We start from the raw sequence: 22,680 nt of genomic DNA on the forward strand, positions 1-22,680 counted from the left end.
GCTATAACAACCATATCACAACCAATATCACGATGCGGTGTTAGATGTGCAAAAATAAACATACCCATACCATATCTAGTCTATGCCTCTCCAACTCCTGGGAGAAAGAGTTGGCAAAGTATTACGGAACAGAAATCACAGGCTCATAAAAACTAAGTTCATATAAGACACCCCCCGCCCCCCCTCCCCCAAGAAAGGTGACAAGCTAGGGTCATCAAAACTGAATTTAACAAAGTGACAGATTTGGACAGGGAATTGTCAAGTACTTACATCAAGAAGAACCCTTCTTCCAAAAAGATTCCAGTAGAATTGAAAGTGAAAATGGGCTTTGGACATCATGTGGTGCAGGAGAGTGATACCTACCTGGTGTTTCAAAATGACTGCTTGTTGCCTCCTCATCTCCTTCTCCTTTAAGGGGAAAAAGATAAAACAACATTACAATCCAAACACACCCCTCATTTCCATCATCTAAAAAAAGCAGCCAACACAAACGGATAACGTTTCTCTACTTCATTCCACAGCAAGTTCAAATCCCTCACTAATCTGATTGACAGACAGGCAAAGAGCCCGGGCATGTTGGAACTAATGTGAAATGGAAATGCCATAGTTGTTGTTTTTTTGAGACGTGCAGGAGACAGAGACAGAATGCAATGTCCTTTATGCCACTGATTAACATGGAAAAGGTCTGCTCTGGGTGGCAAGGAGATTTTCCTAAACACGGAGAAGCAGTCCCTTGGAGCAATGAGCATTGCTTTACATTCACCTAAATGAGGCAATGAGGTGCAAAGAGGAGATTGGGAATCAACACGAGAGGGGTTGTATGACTTGAGGCAACAGTGGGAGGTGGAGTGGGCCACAAATTAATGGTTGATTCTTTTAACAGGACATCTAAACTAACCTTGATTCGTTTTTCAGCCTCCATTATTTTGGCATTTGCCGCTTCTTCCTTCCTTTTCCTTTTAGTCTGTTCATGCAAAACAGGTCTACAGGTCATGCAACAGAACAACCTTGAGAGATTCAACACTTCATTCAACACTTCATTCAACAGCACATGTACAGTACTACATGCCGGTAGCCAGTACAGAAATACACAGACTAATCCATTTATGCTCGTGTAAGATTAGGCTTTTATCACTAGTTCCTACTAGAAGCAAATAATGAATTTCTGTCATGTGGGAGGGCTAACATTGTTTGATTAACTAAAATCAAGACAATTTTCACAAATAAACATGCAGGGCAAAATACATATTTTGGTTCTAGTGACTACACTAACACTAAACACACAATGAAATAGCCATATGTGCAACATAGAACTGTTCAATTTAGAGCAAAGAGAGGATAATATTGAATGAGAATAGTCCCACTTGCAGCAGGGACTTACTGGCAATGTCAAGCGTGGAATATTGCAATCTTGTGCAGTGAGATAATTATTTCCTCACATTAACACTAAAAAGACAAACTAGTTGTAGTTCTTACAAAATACCAGTAGCCAGTCGGAATAAATTAAGACACATTTCAATATCTAATTACAAGCATAGAGGAATCCTGTTAAGAGCAGCTTGCCAACTGAAATTTGATTTAGTAAAGCTAAAACACTTCGGAGCTTCTATTAGCGCTGTGCATGGAAAATAGCTGTTTCACCTCCTTGTGCTAAACTGTTAGCGACTATTGTCTGAGAGATGGTATTTTGTGTCGAATCCCATCACGGTCTGAGGAGATTTGAATATTCAATGGCACTTTGTGAAAAACCAATTAAGCATTAGTCACTTGTAGTCAGGAGACAGAACCGAAAAAGTGCAACCACATAATTTAGAAATAGCCGTTGGTTGATTTAGAAAAAAGTCCTACCAACAGCAAAAAAAGGAAGTGTTTCGGGAATATTTCTGCAGTAATTCACCTCGAGAATCTGCTGTGCTCTGAGATCCTTCTCCATTTGAATTTGCTGAATGCGCTTGATCTTCTCCTAGTAAAAGGATGGGGGTGGGGGGGGGGGGGGGGTCAAATGAATTCAATCTACAGTCATGCATGTTAGAACAGGGGCCCTGTATACGTAGTTCTAATGGAGATTAAGGTTGCAAAAATGTATGGATTTTCAATACATTCCCTGGTATTCCAGAAATTCTGGTTGAATCCTCCAACTGGGATTTGGGGAAAGCCAGAGAATTTATTGAAAGTTCACAGAATTTTGCAACCATAATGAAGATTAAGCGAGTGTAGCATCTTGAAGGTTAGCATCTTCGCTTTAGAGAATATTTCAAAGCAATTAATTCTGCTTGGGATCTTTTCACCTTGGAAGAGTCAGAACAAAAACACAACTTGTGAACAGATGCAGCCGAGTGGTGAGCCTTTGGACATGACATGGCAATGCTCGTACTGTAGGCAAATCAGTACCTGCTGCTTTAAAATCTTCACTTGCTCCTTCTGTTTCCGCTTCTCCTCAGCAGCCATGATTGCTGAGAGAGAGAAAGAGAGAGCGAGCGAGAAAGACCGAAAGAAAGGACAAAGAGAAACAGACAGAGAGAAAGTAAACATTGAGATTAGGGTTGTACTGTGTGGTGTGGGTGGTACTGGACTAACTGTGCTATGGTGGAGAACAGGATGGCATTGTCATATGAACAGCTTTCACAGAACACTAGCTTAATATACCTTGTTGTTTCCTAGCCTCCTTGGCTGCTAGTGCCATGGCCTGCTTTTCAAGTTTCCTCATCATTTTAATCTGGGCTGCTTGTCGAGCTATCTCTGCAACAAGAGGAGAGATTTTTAGAGTTCATAGTTCTATTTTATTTTTATTTCACCTTTATTTAACCAGGTAGGCAAGTTGAGAACAAGTTCTCATTTACAATTGCGACCTGGCCAAGATAAAGCAAAGCAGTTCGACAGATACAACGACACAGAGTTACACATGGAGTAAAACAAACATATGGTCAATAATACAGTATAAACAAGTCTATATACAATGTGAGCAAATGAGGTGACAATTCTTAATCTCAGGTCTTCTGAGATCTCTTTTGTTAGAGGCGTGGTTCACATCAGGCAATGCTTTTTGTGAATAGCAAACTCAAATTTTGTGAGTTCTCATTTTTATGGGGCAGGGCAGCTCTAACTAAAATCTACAATCTTGTCTCATTGATTCGGCTCCAGGTTAGCAGTCTCCTGACTCCAATTAGTTTTTGATGAAGTCACTAGCCTAGGGATTCACATACTTTTCCCAACCTACACTGAATGGTTAAATGATGTACTCAATATAGACAAGAAAAATACAATAATTTGTGTTTTATTAGTTTAAGCACACTGAGTTTTTCTATTGTTGTGACATAGATGAAGATCAGATTAAATTTTATGTCAAATTTATGCAGAAATCCAGGTAATTCCAAAGGGTTCACAATTTCTCTGGCCAATGTACATAGAATTCATGTGATGGAGATTGAGAACTAATACAATGACTCTTACATATGTAAATAACTGTAAAAGAAAATATCTTTAGACACAGCTCCATAAATTAACTGTAAACATTAACTCTGTAACCCATTAAAGTTACAACATCCTGCCCTCAGATGAACAGCTGTGTTCATCTACATCTCTAAGCAGTATATCAACTGAATAGGTCTTCTCAACAAAGTCCCCGAGGCAGTAAGAACTGAACATGACCTGAATAGCCCATTTCAGCCTGGAAACAGTTCCTCAATCTTGCCTTGGTTCCAGGTTTGTCTGGGTGTATTATCTTCTCCGACAAATGCAACATCAACCACTTTCAGTGGGGTGGGCTGTGGTGTCACAGGGGTGTGCCGACTTTAGGTCCAGGAAGTAGTATCTTCGCTTGCTGGTCACAAGTCTCTGCCTGTACTTCAATCTGCATGTAATTTCCTCCTGGGTGCTGAGTGTCAGCTGGAAATGGCTTGGGCGGCAAAGAGGTTTGTCTTTTACCCACCAGGAAGTGTGCTGGTGCCGGGGGTTCTGGTTCATCCACTTCATTGTGGACAAAGGTCAGAGGGCTAGAATTTAGGATAGCTTAAACCTCTGTCAGGACTGTGCACATATCTTCAAAAGTTGAGCAAAGCTCTCACAAGAATGTTTCTCGGCATGTCTTCACTGACCTGACAAGTCTTTCCGAGGATCCGCCCACAATGCTGCTCGCTTGGCGATGAACCTCCAGGCGATGCCCCTATCTAAGTTGGGGCACTTTGATTGCCTTCCACAACCTTTCAAGTCCTGATCAGCTCTCTTGAACGCTTTTGCATTGTCCGAATAGATTACCTTACATAATCTTCTCCTTGAGATTAATCTTTTCAGAGCTAACAGGAATATCTCAGTTGACAAATGAGAGACCAGTTCCAAATTAAAGGCTCTGGTTACACCACAGGTGAACAGCGCAATGTTTGACTTCTTCACAGAACCATTTTCTTTCATGTAGAGTGGCCCTGCAAAATCCACACCTGTAACTTTGAATGGTGGGTATTCAGTTATTCTGTCTTTTGGTAAAGGTGCAGTGCAGTGACCTGCTGTTCAGCCCTTGCCTTGAATATTTTGCAAACTATACATCTTGCCACTGTGCTCTTGACTAGCTGCCTAGCACGCAGGATCCAGTATCGCTCGCTGATTTGTACTAGAGTGTCTCTTACTCCAGAATGCATCATCCTCTCAAGATAGTACTGTATAAACATTTGAGTATCTGTGCTTGTTGGGCAGAACTCAATGGGTGCTGCTCTCTGAATGTGAAGTTGGACTATTGCAGTCTTCCTCCTACACGGAGTAGTTCGTGTTCGTCCAGAGACGGTTTCAGTTCTCTGATTTAGGCATTTTTTAGGCTTTTTCCTGCCTTCAGTAATTTCTCCTGACTGAAACTCTATTGTTCTGTTACCTTGATCCAGACTCGAACAGTTCGTCAGCAGTTAGTTCACCTTGCAACTTTAATATTTGTACGAGCATTGGCTATGAATCTCTTTATCCAGGTGGTCACGCTGAACACTTTTCAGTTTGCTGTACCTTTCAAGTTCCAACACGGTTTCAGTGATGTCTGTGCTGTTTGCTGTGAGCTGTACAGTGACCAGGCGACTGGACTTGAGTTCTGTATTCACCTCTTCTGGAACCTTGTCGTCAGTCTCCTCTGACTGATTAGGTGATGTCAGAATTCTGGGTCCATTCCACTATAGCTCGCTCTGTGTCAAGTTTTGAACAGTTTGTCCTCTTGTAGGGAGGTCGGCTGGATTTAGTTTCCCCTTCAATATGTCACGATGACTCTGGATCGATCAAGGACTGGAGCTCTGTCACTCCATTTGCGACAAACTGTTTCCATTTCTGAGCTGCAAACCCAATGCAGCACGATCATCAAGTCTGTCCACATTTTGATCTGTTTTTGTTCCATTTTCAGTGTGGTCATCAGGTTGTTTGCTAGTCTCGCACCAATCACAGCTACAATGAACTCCAGGCATGACAGCGTCATTTTCTTGAGTGGGGCTACCCTGGACATGGATGCGACTAGACTTGTCGTTGTTTCCCAATCTTGTGATAAACCTTGCAGGTAAGCTACTGTACTGTAAGCCCACAGAACAAGTGTAGTTTCAGACTGTGGCAGTTCTGTGGCTGCATGTCTGCTCTGTACCACCTTGGTATGGCAAGCTGGTGTAGTTCTGAATACCACTGTTGCCATTCTTGTGTCAGATCAGGTGGTAAATCTTCATCACAGCTGAGTCCCATCTCCCACATTTCATGGAACATGCGCTTGTTCCTGATGGTGAAGGGGGTCAGGAAGCCAAGTGGGTTGAAGAAGCATGCAGACGACTGCAGAACACTTCTGTGTTTTCCTTGTGCTTTAGAATGCTCAGTAGTGGCCTGAGGTCAAACAAAGTAATCTGTTCATGGTCGCCACACTAAACCTAAACTCCTTGTGTTTCTAGTGCCAACGGGAGGTCAGTTGTCGTACTCTCCTCCCATTTTGTTTTCAGTTCAGGAGAGTTGGTCATCCCCTTGCAGTGGTCCATGCCTAGAGTCAACAGCATTTGCTTTGCAGTTGTCACAAAGTAAGCCTCTTAAACATCGCGTGAAATCGTAAATTAAGTCATCTACATGGAGTGACTCCCCCAATGCCTCGACAACTTCTGGTTGTTCTGTCTAGCTGTGAGCAAAAATGGACTTAGTGAAGCTCCAAATACCATTCTGGTTATCCTAAACACGCGCAGCTCTTCTTCATTTTCTCCCCTTGGTGGGCCTGTAAAGCAAGAGGAATCTCACGGTGTCTCTCTCTCTCTCTCTCTCTCTCTCTCTCTCTCTGCTAGGGATTTCTGCAGGAAAGCCTTCTTGATGTCTGCCGTGAATGCAATCTCATGTAGTCTGAACTTCATCAGAATGCTGAGCAGAATCGGATTCAGGTTCGGTCCTGTGAGTAGACAGTCAGAGGGATGGACAGCCATCTTCATGGGACAAGGCATCAAACACCCCTCTCAGTTTTGTTGTCAACTTGTCCTCCCGGAGTACTGCATGGTGAGGTAAGTAATATTTCACATTGTCGGAGTTTGATGCATTGTCCTTGGGCATGTCCACTGCCATATCCTACTGTATGTGGTCCTCAACTACTTCATTGTATCTGCTGTACAACATCATATCCTTCATCAGTCTTATCTTCAGACCTTCAAACCGTTTCTTGGCGATTCTATACAGTTGAAGTCTGAAGTTTACATACACCTTAGACAAATACATTTAAACTCAGCTTTTCACAATTCCTGAGATTTAATCCTAGTAAAAACTAGGATAAGATTAGGATCACCACTATTTTAAGAATGTGAAATGTCAGAATAATAGAATCACATTCCCAGTGGGTCAGAAGTTTATATACACTCAATTAGTACTTGGTAGCATTGCCTTTAAATTGGTTCAAACGTTTCAGGTAGCCTTCCACAAGCTTCCCACAATAAGTTGGGTGCATTTTGGCCCATTCCTCCTGATAGAGCTGGTGTAACTGAGTCAGGTGTGTAGGCCTCCTTCCTCGCACAAGCTTTTTCAATTCTGCCAACACATTGTCTATAGGGTTGAGGTCATGGCTTTGTGATGGCCACTCCAATACCTTGATTTAGCTGTCTTTAAGCCATTTTGCCACATCTTTGAAAGTATGCTTGGGGTCATTGTCCATTCGGAAGACCCATTGGCGACCAAGCTTTAACTTCCTGACTGATGTCTTGAGATGTTGCTTCAACATATTCACATCATTTTCCTCCCTCTGATGCCATCTATTTTGTGAAGTGCACCAGTCCCTCCTGCAGAAAAGCACCACAACAATATGATGCTGCCACCTCCGTGCTTCACAGTTGATGGTGTTATCCAGCTTGCAAGCCTCCCTCTTTTTTCCTCCAAACATAACGATGGTCATTCTCGCCAAACAGTTCTATAATTTTTTTTCATCAGACCAGAGGACTTTTCTCCAAAAAGTACAATCTTTGTCCCCATGTGCAGTTGCAAACCGTAGTCTGGCTTTTTTTTATGGCGGTTTTGGAGCAGTGGCTTCTTCCTTGCTGAGCAGCCTTTCAGGTTATGTCGATATTAGAGTCGTTTTACTGCGGACATAGATACTTTGTACCAGTTTCCTCCAGCATCTTCACAAGGTCCTTTGCTGTTATTCTGGGATTGATTTGCACTTTTCGCACCAAAGTACGTTCATCTCTAGGAGACAGAACGCGTCTCCTTCCTGAGTGGTATGACGGCTACGTGGTCCCATGGTGTTTATACATGGGTACTATTATTTGTACAGATGAATGTGGTACCTTCAGGCATTTGGAAATTGCTCCCAAGGATGTACCAGACCTGTGGTCTACAATTATTTTCTGAGGTCTTGGCTGATTTATTTTGATTTTCCCAAGATGTCAAGCAAAGAGGCGCTGAGTTTGAAGGTAGGCCTTGAAATACATTCACAGGTACACCTCCAATTGACTCAAATTATGTCAATTAGCCTATCAGAAGCCTATCAGAAGCTTCTAAAGCCATGACATTCTGGAATTTTCTAAGCTGTTTAAAGGCACAGTCAACTTAGTGTTGACCCACTGGAATTGTGATACAGTGAATAAGCGAAATAATCTGTCTAAACAATTGTTGGAAACATTACTTGTGTTAGGCACAAAGTAGATGTCCTAACCGACTTGCCAAAACTATAGTTTGTTAACAAGAAATTTGTGGAGTGGTTGAAAAAGGAGTTTTAATGACTCCAACGTAGCTCAGTTGGTAGAGCATGGCGCTTGTAACGCCAGGGTAGTGGGTTCGATCCCCGGGACCACCCATACGTAGAATGTATGCACACATGACTGTAAGTCGCTTTGGATAAAAGCGTCTGCTAAATGGCATATATTATTATTATTATTATTATTTATATTAAGTGGGATGTAAACTTCCGACTTCAACTGTAGTTGTCTTGGAGTTCTGGCATTTCTCATTTACATGGCAACTCCACATGGTATTGTTCATTTTTGAAGGTGGTTGTTCTCTCGAACATCTGTAGAGCCTCCTTTCCTCTGGGTTCTGTGTTTTCCATGTCAAGCCTTGGCAACACTTGACATGGACACTGGTCCCTGCACCGACCAGTGTCCAAGTGCACACTTGTGGGGTTTCAATTGCCTCCATTTCAATTCTCTGCTATTTGTCCCAGACATTCTCCAAGATGACTTTCACTGTGTTGCGTTGGGACGTTGCTGGAGCAGTGAAGAGTGAGTGCGTCTTGTCTGATTACTGGTAGTTTCAGGCCCTTCACAAGGTTTTCATGTATGAAGCTTCTCTGACTGCCTCAATCTAGTAAGCAACGAGCTATCTTCCTGCCCGATGGGCCTTCTACCCATTGCTTTCATTGTTTGTAGCAACACAGTGTTCTGGCCGCCTGGTTGTCTTCACAGAATGGGGAATAACTGCGGAAACAACAGCATCTGCAGAAACAGGAGGGGGTTGCACCTCACGCTTCTTACCAGTACGCACAGCAATGTGATGTCTGCTTCCATATGTTGCACATGACACTGACTAAAGAATTTTGCTATGTGTTTCTTTCCTAAACTTACAAAGCATCTTCCATTGTTCTTTAGTTTCCCTTTGCGTGCAGCAATATTGTGATCTGGGCAGTCTTCTGATTTGTGGTCTGCACCATCACGGAATACAGTTCTGTTCCTTCTGGCTGGCCGGGTGCAGTGCCGCAGCAGATGGCATGTTGGGTCTTTGTTTTAATTTCATACTAGGAGCATGACCTGTTCCATGGTTTGCTCTCTTTCTGTTGGTTGCATGATCTTAGCACTACAAATGACATCTCCCTGCTCTGAACCTCCTCCTGTAGGAAACTGACCATCTCAGACACTTTCCATTCATCATCTACTCCCCTCCGACGACTATAGTCAAGCGCTATCTCCTCTGCAATCATCTGTAGTAAGATTGGAAACAGTAGCCTTCCATAGGTTTCTGACACTACACCCAGTGATTCCAAGCTCCTAATCTGAATTTCACATTCATCGTACGCATCTGTAAGAGGATTTATTTACGGGAGTGAGATTCAGCAGCTTTGACATGTGAGCACTAATCACAAGATCCTTCCTTCCAAATCTGCTTGAGAAGAGCAATTGTGTCATCATAGTTACTGTCTGTTAACATCAGTCCTGCTACTGCTTTTGCAGCTGGTCCAGTGAGAAGTTTTCAGGTAGGTATAAACATCTCTACTGCACAGTGAATTATTGTTGTGAAAAGCAGTCTCATACTGGCTCCAAAACTCCTGCCACATAATTACATCTCCATAGAATTTCTCAATCAACTTCGGTAGCCTTAGTGATTGTCTCTGTGTTCTGTTTTGAGTAAGTGTCACTCACCCGTCCTGGTAGTGGATCGAGGTCGTTTTTTAATTTTTTTATCTATTACTCATTGTGCAAGACTCTCCATCATGATAACGCACTCTTTGTAATTCTCCGTGCATGCAATCTCCGCATCCAATACGTCCAACGGAGTTAACTGTTCAATTCCACAACCAAGTTCAAAGAAGCGGTCCTCCTCAGCTGACAGCAATTCCAACAATGTACTGACGTAATCGGTATCCGGATTTTACTGGGTTATTTCCACATGAATCTGATTCAAAATCCGTGTTGTGGCACCTCAGGATGGTACCCCGCTTTTGTCTCATTCTTTCTGCTCCATACCGACGTTCCTCCTCAGCCATTTCAGCCACTTCATCCCTCCGACCGCCGTCGCAGTTCATACTCCCGGGTTTCGGCACCAAAAATGAGCAATGACTTGGGACGTCAGTCGAGATGAATACTTCTTTTTGAGTAATAATACTTGTTCATGTTACATTTTACCACTTTTACCTGGATAATGACTTGTCACTTGTACACAACAGGTGCGTTCTCTTATCTTTAGATGCAGCGCAATGAATTAACTGTAAACATTGACTAACTCTGTAACCCATTAAAGTTCTAACAATGGTAGAGTGGCCAGACGGTAAAAAGGCACATGACAGCCCACTTGGAGTTTGCCAAAAGGCACCTAAAGGACACTCAGACCATGAGAAACAAGATTCTCTGGTCTGATGAAACCAAGATTGGACTCTTTGGCCTGAATGCCAAGCGTCTCTTCTGGAAGAAACCTGGCACCATCCCTACAGTGAAGCACGGTGGTGGCAGCATCATGCTGTGGGGATGTTTTTCAGCAGCAGGGACTGAGAGACTAGGCAGGATGGAAGGAAAGATGAACGGAGCAAAGTACAGAGCGATCCTTGATGAAAACCTGCTCCAGAGCGCTCAGGACCTCAAACTGGGGCAAAGGTTCACCTTCCTACAGGACAACAACCCAAAGCACACAGCCAACACAATGCAGGAGTGGCTTCGGGACAAGTCTCAATCTCCTTGAGGGGCCCAGCCAGAGCCCGGACTTAAATCCTATCGAACATCTCTGGAGAGCCTGAAAATAGCTGTGCAGCGATGCTCCACATCCAACCCGAGAGTGCTTGAGAGGATCTGCAGAGAAGAATGGGAGAAACTACCCAAATACAGGCGTGTAGTGTCATACCCAAGAAGACTCAAAGCTATAATCTCTGCCAAAGGTGCTTCAATAAAGTACTGAGTCTGTAAACATGTGTAAATCTGATCAGTTTTTTTATGTTTAATTAACTTGCAGAAAATTCTAAAAACCAGTTTTTGCTTTGTCATTATGGGGTATTGTGTGTAGATTTTTTTTTTAACTACCTTTTTTCTTTTTCAGGCTGTAACATAACAAAATGTGGAAAGAGTCTAGGGGTCTGATACTTTCTGAATGCACTGTATATACACAAAAGTACATGGACACCAATGTTCCCTACATTTCTTTGGGCACTGAGCATATTTCAGGTCTGCTGAGCGCAAACTTGAACGTTGTGAAAATTCTGTGCATGTAGCTCTCGCTTTGATCTCAAAACAAGCACATCTACTCACGACCGCTCATGCTGTAAACATAGTCCAGTTCAAAGTAAATGGCATAGATCCCTATATGGCAATGGTTAATTTGCATATAGGCCTACTGCAGCTCTGATTGTTTATGCTGCACCGGTCTGTGTAGAGTCGTGTGTGTCAATCCAAAATAATCCCACTCCGATGCATTCTGCTACAACAAAATATCTTGCATAGTTGGTTTTGTTGCATTGAAAATGACTTATATTGCATTTATTCAGTCACAATTGCCACAGTAAAGGGAAACGTTGATTGTGTTAACAGGGAAAACTCTAGAACAGTGGTGACCAACCTTTGAGTCGAGATTTCCGAGTCAAAATGCAAGCTGCGATCTAAAAAAAGAAATCTGTCCAGTACATGATTTAAAAAACATAAGCCTATGCAACATTAACCAATTAAAAACAGCACTGTAGCAATGAGGTTTGTGCAGTAAGCTATAGGCTTTGCTTGAATTGCCCTGTCAATGCATGGTTGTTGGGGTAATTTCTTAAAATATACACTGCTCAAAAAAATAAAGGGAACACTAAAATAACACATCCTAGATTTGAATGAATGAAATATTCTTATTAATTACTTTTTTCTTTACTTAGTTGAATGTGCTGACAACAAAATCACACAAAAAGTATCAATGGAAATCAAATTTATCAACCCATGGAGGTCTGGATTTGGAGTCACACTCAAAATTAAAGTGGAAAACCACACTACAGGCTGATCCAACTTTGATGTAATGTCCTTAAAACAAGTCAAAAGTAGGCTCAGTGGTGTGTGTGGCCTCCACGTACCTGTATGACCTTCCTACAACGCCTGGGCATGCTCCTGATGGGGTGGCAGATGGTCTCCTGAGGGATCTCCTCCCAGACCTGGACTAAAGCATCCGTCAACTCTGGACAGTCTGTGGTGCAACGTGGTGTTGGTGGATGGAGCAAGACATGATGTCCCAGATGTGCTCAATTGGATTCAGGTCTGGGGAACTGGCGGGCCAGTCCATAGCATCAATCCCTTCCTCTTGCAGGAACTGCTGACACACTCCAGCCACATGAGGTCTAGCATTGTCTTGCATTAGGAGAAACCCAGGGCCAACCGCACTAGCATATGGTCTCACAAGGGGTCTGAGGATCTTATCTCGGTACCTAATGGCAATCAGGCTACCTCTGGCGAGCACATGGAGGGCTGTGCGGCCCCCCAAAGAAATGCCAACCCACACCATGACTGACCCACCACCAAATCGGTCATGCTGGAGGATGTTGCAGGCAGCAGAACGTTCTCCAAGGCGTCTCCAGATTCTGTCACATGTGCTCAGTGTGAACCTGCTTTCATCTGTGAAGAGCACAGGGCGCCAGTGGCGAATTTGCCAATCTTGGTGTTCTCTGGCAAATGCCAAATGTCCTGCACGGTGTTGAGCTGTAAGCACAACCCCCACCTGTGGACGTCGGGCCCTCATACCACCCTCACGGAGTCCGTTTTTGACCGTTTGAGCAGACACATGCACATTTGTGGCCTGCTGGAGGTCATTTTGCAGGGCTCTGGCAGTGCTCCTCCTGCTCCTCCTTGCACAAAGGCAGAGGTAGCTGTCCTGCTGCTGGGTTGTTTCCCTCCTACAGCCTCCTCCACGTCTCCTGATGTACTGGCCTGTCTCCTGGTAGCGCCTCCATGCTCTGGACACTACGCTGACAGACACAGCAAACCTTCTTGCCACAGCTCACATTGATGTGCCATCCTGGATGAGCTGCACTACCTGGGCCACTTGCGTGGGTTGTAGACTCCATCTCATGCTACCACTAGAGTGAAAGCACCGCCAGCATTCAAAAGTGACCAAAACCTGAGAAGTGGTCTGTGGTCACCACCTGCAGAACCACTCCTTTATTGGGGGTGTCTTGCTAATTGCCTATAATTTCCACCTGTTGTCTATACCATTTGCACAACAGCATGTGAAATTTGTCAATCAGTGTTGCTTCCTAAGTGGACAGTTTGATTTCACAGAAGTGTGATTGACTTTGTGTTGTTTAAGTGTTCCCTTTATTTTTTTGAGCAGTGTATATTTAAAAATTTGAGGTAGGCTATATGATCACACCGTTAATAGATCTGCTGTTGTATTACTTGAGGCACAGCTGAGTGAGCATAGAGACTTAGGGTCCGCCTCTCAACATCCCTTCGCTTTCTCTTTCCTCCACTGACCAAAAAGGTACACCGTCTTCCAGCTGAAGGCAAAACTCAAGTTGATCCGCATAACTTCTGCCTCATGAACAAATTCATGTTGTTACTCCTACGAACAACAAAGTTAAATATTCCTTGATATTAAAAAAGACCAAGCTGCTAATAACAATGTAAGCCAATTGATACACTCAAATCATTAATGCTGCAGTGCTTTGAAATAGGAAGACCGCGCATTTTAAAATTGTAATACAAAGTGCTGAGTAAGAACTTAAACATGAACTCATATCATATAAACAGCAGTTATTCATTGCATTTGTTGACAGTCTCTCTCGTCATGGTTTTAAACCTTTTGAAATTTCACAGTATCAATTTTGCTGTAGCTTTCTTTTATGCCTGCTACGTTACTGCAGACGCGGTAATCTAAGCCATCCGATTGGCCAGCGGTAGGCCTATAGTGCACTTGATTTTCTCTCTGTGCCCGCCGGAAAGGCAAAGTTTGTACCTTCAGACACATGAAATTGTTAAAAATGGCACCAGTTCGGCTACCTAAGTACTGTTATTGTGAAGTGGAAATGTCTAGGAGCTACAATGGCTCAGCCGCGAAGTGGTAGGCCACACACGCTCACAGAACGGGACCGCCGAGTGCTGAAGGGCATAGCGCTAACTACCGAGTTCTAAACTGCCTCTGGAAGCAACGTCAGCACAAGAACTGTTCGTTGGGAGCTTCACGAAATGGGTTTCCATGGCCGAGCAGCCGCACACAAGCCTACGATCACCATGCGCAATGCCAAGCGTCGGATGGAGTGGTGTAAAGCTCGCCACCATTGGACTCTGGAGCAGTGGAAACGCGTTTTCTGGAGTGATGAATCATACTTCACCATCTGGCAGTCCGACGGATGAATCATGTTTTGCCGGATGCCAGGAGAACGCTACCTGCCCCAATGCATAGTGCCAACTGTAAAGTTTGGTGGAGGACAAAATGGTTTGGGGCCGTTTAGCCTAGCCCCATTAGTTCCAGTGAAGGGAAATCTTAACACTACAGCATACAATGACATTCTAGATGATTCTGTGCTTCCAACTTTGTGGCAACAGTTTGGGGAAGGCCCTTCCCTGTTTCAGCATGACAATGCCCCCATGCACAAAGCGAGGTCCATACAGAAATGGTTTGTTGAGATCAACCACATCGAACACCTTTGGGATGAATTGGAATGCCAACTGCGGGCCAGGCCTAATCGAACTTCGACGAGCAGGTGTTCACATACTTTTGGTCACTTAGTGTACCCCAGTGATGCTTGCAAGAACTGAACCCACCTTGAGCTTCCAGTTTGCGTAGAAGTTTGGCGTCAGTGGCGCCTGGGAAGTCGGCCTCGCCAACGTTAGGAAGTCGACCCTTACTGCGCCTGGACCGGGGGCCCTCGTCACCTCTCCTCTGGTGCTCAGACTTAGGGGGATGCCCACGCCTCCCCTCCATGGCCAGGATACGAGGAATCACCTCATCTTCGGTCAACAAGCTCCACTGCAATCCCTTATGAGAGGAGAGCGAGGGACAGCCAATTAGAGCATTCCATTTACTTACACTGCAGTATGACTATACTTGATACCGTATAAACAAACATCCCTCATAACAAAGAAATATGAACGTTAAGCTTAAATACATATATCTATGTAATTGCTGCCTTTAAGTATGAATCAATTAGACATCACTTGTTGTTAAATGTAGAAAAACGCATATTTGTCACGTTTCTTTTCTATGTACTGAAAGGGCTCCATCTTAAAATAGCGTTTTGGAGTGAACTATCCCTTTAACTATATGCGCCTAGCTTTCATATTACAATACAGCGATATAACTTTTCCTGTGAATGTAATAGTAACACAATGATATACAGTACTTTAGTACAGCTACAGTACAGCTACGGAAGACTGCTCTGTGGGAGGGGAAAAACGGTCAATAAAGAGATGACAGTCACCTGCGGTCCTTCTCTGGCTTCATAGAAGTCACCAACCCTTATTTTTGCACTGAAGCTAAAATGATCGCGTGTGATGTCACTTATTCCATTTCTGGACACATACTACAAAGAAGAACATAAATGAGGCCTTGGTGAGACAAAAGATCAGTGTTAAGGCAAAGATTAAGTTGATAACAGAAACCTTATTGGTTTGGGTGTAAACTATGTCTTTCTTGATCAAAATCTGGAGACAATGCAAATAAAATCCCTCATTAACATTAGCTTTTAAATCTATTAGGATTCGTACGAGAGAGATGTAGGGAGAGAGGATGCTTACGCTAGTGACCTGGGAGGTATGACCTTACCTTCATCACGTCGGGGTACTGCCGGAGTTTCTTCCCACACGGGGCGTAATACGCCACGTCTCCCTGCAGACGGCCTGCCACATTACAGATACGAGTCTCTCTCTGCCACCTAGGATGGAGGGAGGTTACAAGTGATTCCCGTACAGGAGCACGATCCCATTCACACTAAATCGGGCAGAACGACACAGTGCAGTGCCGATATATTCCAGTCATGTATCATTTTGTAATGTCAAAGTAGAGGAACTATACAAGATGCATTATAAATTGTACTGTATATCAAAGTACATGAGTGGAAACTAAGTTGATTTGTGCTACCTTCTTACACCTTCATTATTTTACACAACACTTAGTCAGCTAGAATTGTTACATGCTCTTCTCCTAGCTGCCAATCCTTCAGCAGACAGCTAGAGCCTGATGTTGGCGAGGGCAGCTATCTAAATGAGCGGTTTACAGCTGTGTCTTCTGTACTGAGTGGCCTGGCTGCCCTGTGAGCCCTGTAGGACTCCAGCGGTAATCAGACTCTCCTGGGATGGACAGCTGCCAAGAGGAACACCGCCCCACATGACACTTCACTCAGTGCATCTGGACAGCCGCCCTCTCCTAACAGAAACGGCCTGAGGATTCCGGCCCAAACGGCACCCTATTCCCTACATGGTACACTAACCCATGGGGCTCTGGTCAAAAGTAGTGCACTATACAGGGAATAGGGTAGCATTTGCGACGTAGCCTGGGTCTTAAGCGGAGCAGGGGACTGATATAAGGCTTGTCGCCTTGCTTTTCTCTTTGAACCTGCTGATGAGAAACATCCGTGGGAGATGAAAGACACCCTGATCTAAGTGCAGCGTCGCTGGGTTTGTGGTGGGTGGCGGGACGGAGCTGCTAATGTTGCGCGTCTGTGTTGAGACTGGATGTGGTTAACCCCTGACCATCACTGCTGCAGTGCCTCATTTCCTGGCCACTCGGCTTACTGTCAGGCCTGGGCTTTGGAGGGGCCCACTGAGGGAAGGCGGGATGGATGGTGGGTGGTAGGGAGGGAAAGAGAAAAGGGATGAAGAATAGAGGGAAAGAGAGAGGGACATGGGAGGGAAAGGGGAAAGTTTGAGGAAGGGAGAGTTTAGGGGAGGAGGGATAGCGGGAAGGAAGGATGAAGGGAGGATGGATGAAGGGAGGGAAGGAGCAATGTTGTGATGTTTACTCTTTTTTTCATCTAGCCACTCTGTTGTTGACGATGTATCATCACCGCTCTGGAAAAAGGAACCTCACTGATTGGGATGTGTACACTATGATTTGGCTCCTTTAAGACCCTTTTAGTCAGTCATACCACCCATGTTGTTTGAGGGACAGAGGAAATCGCCACAACATCATATTATAGTACCTTTTTGTTTGTTTTTTTTTTTTTTTTTACAATAAATGCACTATGCATCATGTGTGTTGAATACTGTAACACAGAATACAACAATTAATAAAAGTCCCAGGATGGTAGTGACTGCTTATCACTTTTTAACCATCATTTATTCACATTACTTTAATAAAATATTTATTTTATGACTATTATTTCATTCCAAGTCAACATCTCATCAGAGCTGCTGACTATGCTGTCTGAGAAAATCACTATTTTAGAAGGTCTTCAAATTAAACAAGACATACTTTTATGACTGCTGAATACCACCTATCAATCACGTAGATCATATATTTTCAGACTCGAAGCAACTGCTTTCTATCCCTCTCGATTTTGCTTGTGCTCTTCACACAGATTGGACAAGTTTAAGTGGGCGCACAATGGATTACAGTCATTGTAGTTAATTACCAAGTGTTCTGTGCTAAACTATGTAAAATATTGGCCTGTTGGAAACTACAACATCACACAGTTCAGGCTGGATGTGATTATCTCTACAGAAGCTGCACAAATCAAGCTCACAGAAAAAAAAACAGAACGAAATGGAATTCAAATAATTGAACCGAAGTCGGTCAAAACCCCCAAATAGCTGACATTTCGGTTAATCACTCAGCACTAACAATGGGTGACCAGTGACATTCTGAGTGGTGTATATATGTATATACGGTGTATATCTTACCCAAACTCTAGAGGTGTCCGCAGCTTTCTCTCATCTGTCACTCTCCTTCTCTTCCCTGTTCCTGGGATAAAGAGGGGACTATTTACTACAGTCTGACAAATCCACTGTGACCTGAGCAAATGCAGAAACCTTGTCGTGTTGGCCAGAGGTGCCCTTACTCTAAAATAAGAAACGCCTACGTCAATTCAGTTGCCTAGGGGGATACAATGGCTTGAAAACTCCACCCACCAGACATGGTACCTTTAAGAACATTTCAGCCTGTTACGTTCAGGTGTTTTATTCAAAAGAAACATGCAAAACCATAGGGTCCTTTTAACCACGGTTGCTTTTAGAAATGACACATCAACGCAGGGTTAGCAATACAGTACCTTGTCAAATCGACCATGTCAAAGCTGATATCAAGGAATAGAGCTAAGAATGATTATATGGGAGTGGAACTACAACAATAAAAAGATTCCAACATGCAGCTATTAGGAAAAAGAGACTGCAGCTTCAGCTGCTAAACGGTTAAACATGTGCCGGCCAGGGTAATCAAAAGGCTCAAAGGGCCTGCTCTGGGTCATCAAAACAATGACACAAACACTTTGACCAGAGACATAATTTTGCATTGAGAGACACCCTGAACAATGTTTTCCTGCTGGATTTTTTTATATTTTTTTTAAGCATGCGTTGTTTCCCCTGGATTGGACTGGGTGATCGGACTAAGCATTTGGAGAAGGAGAGGACTGGACTTCCAACCAACAACCTCAAGGTCCACGACCAAATAGCACTATATAGGGAATAGAGTGCCAATTGGGATGCAGGCCATGAGAATAGCACACCAACCCTAATCTAACGCACCTGATTCTAATAATTAGCTGGTTGATAAGTTGCATCAGGTTAGTTACAACTGGGGTTGGAGCAAAAACCTACAGGAGGGTAGCTCTCCAGGAACAGGGTTGGAGAGCCACAGGTTAGAGAGCAAAGACGAGCTGAGAGAGTTCCATTGGTACCTGGTGGAGTGGAGCAGAGAGTATATGAGGAAGAGGGGGTGCTGTGGTAGGCCAAGGCCCCAGAGCTGGTCACCATGGCTGGAGTGGGCAGGCCACCGGATGCCTTGATGACCTGGAGGTTGAGAGGGGAGCAGCTGGCTGAGAGGCTGGAGGAGGTGGTGTCGAGTAGAGAAGAGGAGCCTTTGGCACGCTTCAGAGGGGTTCTATCTGCCTCCGTGTCCGTGGTGGTCTCGTCGCGGTCCTTCACGTCGTCCGAGTCGCTCTCCAGATTACTCTCAGACTCTGCAGGGGACACCAGTGGGAGTGGAGGACTTGATAAGTCATTCTCCAATTAACATTCAGTTCACATTCAACCACACTGATAATCACATGCCTCTTGAAGGAACCTCTTTAAAGTATCTGCTGAATCTGTACCTAAAGTGGCTCTGAAGCACTTAAACCAGACGTAAGAGCTGTTTCAGAAGTGCATCACATTAACGTGCTGAGTTGACTAACCTGATAGGCTGTCATCAGAATCATCCTCGTCGTCGTCGTCATCATGTTCATCATCCTCATCCTCTACGGAGTCGTCGGAGTCCTTGCTGCTGGGGATGTCAGACTCTGTGCCCCGGAACAGCTCCACCTGGGACTGCACCAGGTGGGTCTGGGACTGGGAGATGCCCTTCCCTGTGTGGAGAGCCTTTTGCTGGGCCTTGCTCTTCCCAGCTCTGTGGGCCAGGCCCGGTGAGGTAGAGGCCCAGCCTAGAGCTCCAGAGCTGTGCTCTTTATGCCCAGTGCTCAGGTTGACAGGCATAGAGAAGGGTGGGCTGGTGGCAGCCAGGAGAGAATTGTTGATGGTGCTCCTGTTCTGACTGCTGCTGCGAGGCTTGGTGATGAGGGCCAGGGGGGCATCCTGCACAATGCTGTGAATCACCCCTTTGGGGTGGGTGCCCAGGAGGGAGGAGGCCAGGAACAGGTTGGAGTGGTTGGTGTGTGGAGAAGGGAGCCTGTGACTGCTCGGGGTCTCTGGAGACAGTTTGGGCGGTGCTAATGAGGAGGGCGGTGCTAATGAGGACGACGAGGCGGCCATTTTCTTTTTCTTCAGGCTCTTGAACAGATCCTGATGCATCACTGGCAGAGGGAAGGCCTGTTTGAAGTGCTCCTGAGAGACGAAGGGCTTAAGGAGAGAAGGAAGAGGGGAAAAAGAGAATGGAAGTAATTATACGAGCTGTCAGTCATTTGCATTACTGCAGATTGTGAAAGGAAAACATAATAAGGAATGCACTTGTAATTGCTCAGTGAGAATGACAATGAGGAAGCGGGTCTCTCCCATTAAAGTATATTAAAACAAGTCCGTGTCGAACACGGTATACAAAGAATAAAAAGGTGTTCGGCACAGTCCCTGACAATTTTTTCTGTTTAGTGCCGTATTCTAGGCTTAGCAATCAACTTTCTTTTTTGAGATACCTCTAAACTCCGTCAGTACTCAAATCCTGTTCCAAAGGTCTTGTTATAGAGTGACCTGCTATCACCACTATTCAGATTAACAATAATAATTTAATCCTTGGAAAAAGAGATTTTTTTCCCCCTTTTGATAACAATGGGATCGCAACGGGCTTCCTAAAGCATTACTGAGTTAATTGCGTGTCAGCTTTTGTGAAGTATTTCCAATAAAGCTAACTAACTGCATTGTCACTTTAGGTCGTGTACAGGGAGAGCCGGCATGAAACGTAATCAAACTGCTGATAACAGTGCTTAGACGTTTCATTTTCTGTAGAGAGGAAGCTGACCTTTTCAAATCTGCAAATCAGAAACAATGATAGTCAAGAAGAAATGGGAGATACTAAATATCCATATCCGAAACTCTCTGTAAAAAAAAAAAAGAATGTTATCAATATTGCTTTGGAGAAAGACTTCAATCGAATAGTCTTATTTTAATAAGTGGAAAACACACCATTACACACAAAACAATGAAAATGCAAATAATTTGCATACAGCAAGACTCACCTGTTTCAATTTAAAGTTGTTGATGTGTAACAAGGTTTCATCCAGGAAGTTTCTGCTTCCCAACTTCATACTGTCAGACAGGGGTTTGGGGGGAGCCTGTCCGAGATTTGGGTTTGTGTGAGGGTGAAAGGGTGGGTGGTTTGGGGGACGAAGACAGAGAGAGAGGCTTGGGTGAGGAGGAGAGAGACAAGGGCTTCGGAGAAGAGCAGAGGGAGACAGGCTTGGGAGATGAAGAGAGAGAGTTTGGTTTAGGTGAAGAAGAAAGAGCCAAGGATTTGGGTGAGGAAGAGAGAGTGAAGGGCCTGGTGGGTTGGGGAGACGATGAGGCCTCCCTGCGTGGTTTGACCAGAGCCAAGGGTTTAGCACTGGCCAGCCCCGTAGCCTGGATCACACTAGTGTGCTGCTTGAGTTCTTCCTCCCTGTTCCTGGAGCTCTGGAAGACTAGGGATGTGGACTGGGACAGTGCTGGGGGCTGGGGTGAGGGTTTGAGCGGGTAGTGGAGGAAATGGAGAAAGGCCTCATCTGGATATTTCTGAAGCAGACCACTCCGGCTGTCCCGAGCGATCTCGCCTTCAGCAGCATGGGGTCTCTTCTTGCTGATGGCAGTGTTCTGTGTCAGGCTCTAAGAGAGAGAAGAGGAGGGGGAGGACAGTTTCATGTCAGCTCTGACTCAACCCAGCCCACAATGGCAGACCTGTCGGGCAACACGGTCAGGCCCCCAGCGTGCCACCCACCAGCGGAGCTGCCCTTGACATTTAACTGAGATTAACAGTCATAGAGAGCATCACAGTGTGCTTGGAACAAAGCAGAAAGTATAACATTTTCGAAAGACAAACCATACAGACATGTCATGTTGAAATAGTATATGCATGAGTCCAGATATATGGCAACCGAGTTCTAACAATCCAACAGGGACAGTTTGACTGGACAAGCGCCTGAAGTACACCTTAATCGTCCTCTTTACACGGCTCTCCTTCTCCGAGTCAGAATCGTCGCTGTCGTTGCTCTGATCGTCGTCGTCATCCTCCTCGTCTAGGTCGTCGGAGTCACTGCTGTTCACCCCGTCGCTGGAGATATCAGAGGAAGAACCTGATTCGCTGTCACTGTTGCTGGATGCTTCCACTGGTTTCTTGCTGAGTTTCTATAACAGAGAACAGTGACGGAGTCATTCCGGCCTGTACGGTAACTGAATACCATTGCAAAACAGCACACATCTCAGATGTCAATGTTTGTCTAGATCGCAGCCGCCCTTGCGGGACACTAACGTTGCCAGATAGGTTTACCACAAACTAGTCCTTTTTGGACTTGTTTTTCCTGGGTAAGCCCTATTATTAGTTGCCAGATCCTACTAACCTTCTCTTTAGTTTTCTTAACGCTCTTCTCCTTCACTTGGGTCCCATCCTGGTGGCTCTTGCGGCTTCTGACGCTTCCGTTGGTGGCTTTCTGTTTCTCCGTGTTCCCCTGTGTTGAGAACGTAGTGGCGGTTGTGCTGAAGCTGCTCCCAGACACAGTGGAGATCCTGCTGCCATTCACAGCGCCATTCACTCCTTTGACCATGAGGAAACAGACACCACAACTATCAAATCAGGAACAACCACTTTTGTACAGTGATCATGAAAAGGAAAAAATGTGGAAGACGGGCGAGTTCTCTAAAATGATGACTTATCAGAAATTGCCAAAGCACTTACTATTGGGAAAAATCTAATTACATTAGCAAAAGGATCTCCAGGTTAACA

The 22,680-nt window shown here is 44.5% G+C and overlaps 1 protein-coding gene across 9 annotated transcripts in view; it reads right to left on the reverse strand.

The window, feature by feature from the left end:
• Positions 1–21,164, reverse strand: part of LOC124043826 (bromodomain adjacent to zinc finger domain protein 2B-like) — a 37,359-nt gene extending 16,195 nt beyond the window's left edge. For 3 of the 9 annotated variants that reach the window (XM_046362842.1, XM_046362839.1, XM_046362838.1), the window contains exons 1-13: positions 20,945–21,164; positions 19,454–20,114; positions 18,959–19,240; positions 17,967–18,027; positions 15,892–16,000; positions 15,548–15,649; positions 14,892–15,105; positions 2,647–2,739; positions 2,392–2,453; positions 1,898–1,963; positions 899–964; positions 364–408; positions 65–97 (exon numbers count right to left, since the gene is read on the reverse strand). In XM_046362842.1, the coding sequence (XP_046218798.1) occupies positions 65–97; positions 364–408; positions 899–964; positions 1,898–1,963; positions 2,392–2,453; positions 2,647–2,739; positions 14,892–15,105; positions 15,548–15,649; positions 15,892–16,000; positions 17,967–18,027; positions 18,959–19,240; positions 19,454–20,114; positions 20,945–21,013 (1,863 nt within the window). In that variant the 5' untranslated portion in view covers positions 21,014–21,164. Of the gene's footprint in view, positions 1–64; positions 98–363; positions 409–898; positions 965–1,897; positions 1,964–2,391; positions 2,454–2,646; positions 2,740–14,891; positions 15,106–15,547; positions 15,650–15,891; positions 16,001–17,966; positions 18,028–18,958; positions 19,241–19,453; positions 20,115–20,727; positions 20,790–20,944 lie in introns of those variants that run through there. The other 6 variants (XM_046362841.1, XM_046362847.1, XM_046362845.1 and 3 more) reach the window with 6 other exon arrangements.
• Between the last annotated feature and the right edge of the window lie 1,516 nt (positions 21,165–22,680).

The sequence above is a fragment of the Oncorhynchus gorbuscha genome, linkage group LG09, assembly GCF_021184085.1.
Source record: "Oncorhynchus gorbuscha isolate QuinsamMale2020 ecotype Even-year linkage group LG09, OgorEven_v1.0, whole genome shotgun sequence".
Taxonomy (NCBI): Eukaryota; Metazoa; Chordata; class Actinopteri; order Salmoniformes; family Salmonidae; genus Oncorhynchus; species Oncorhynchus gorbuscha.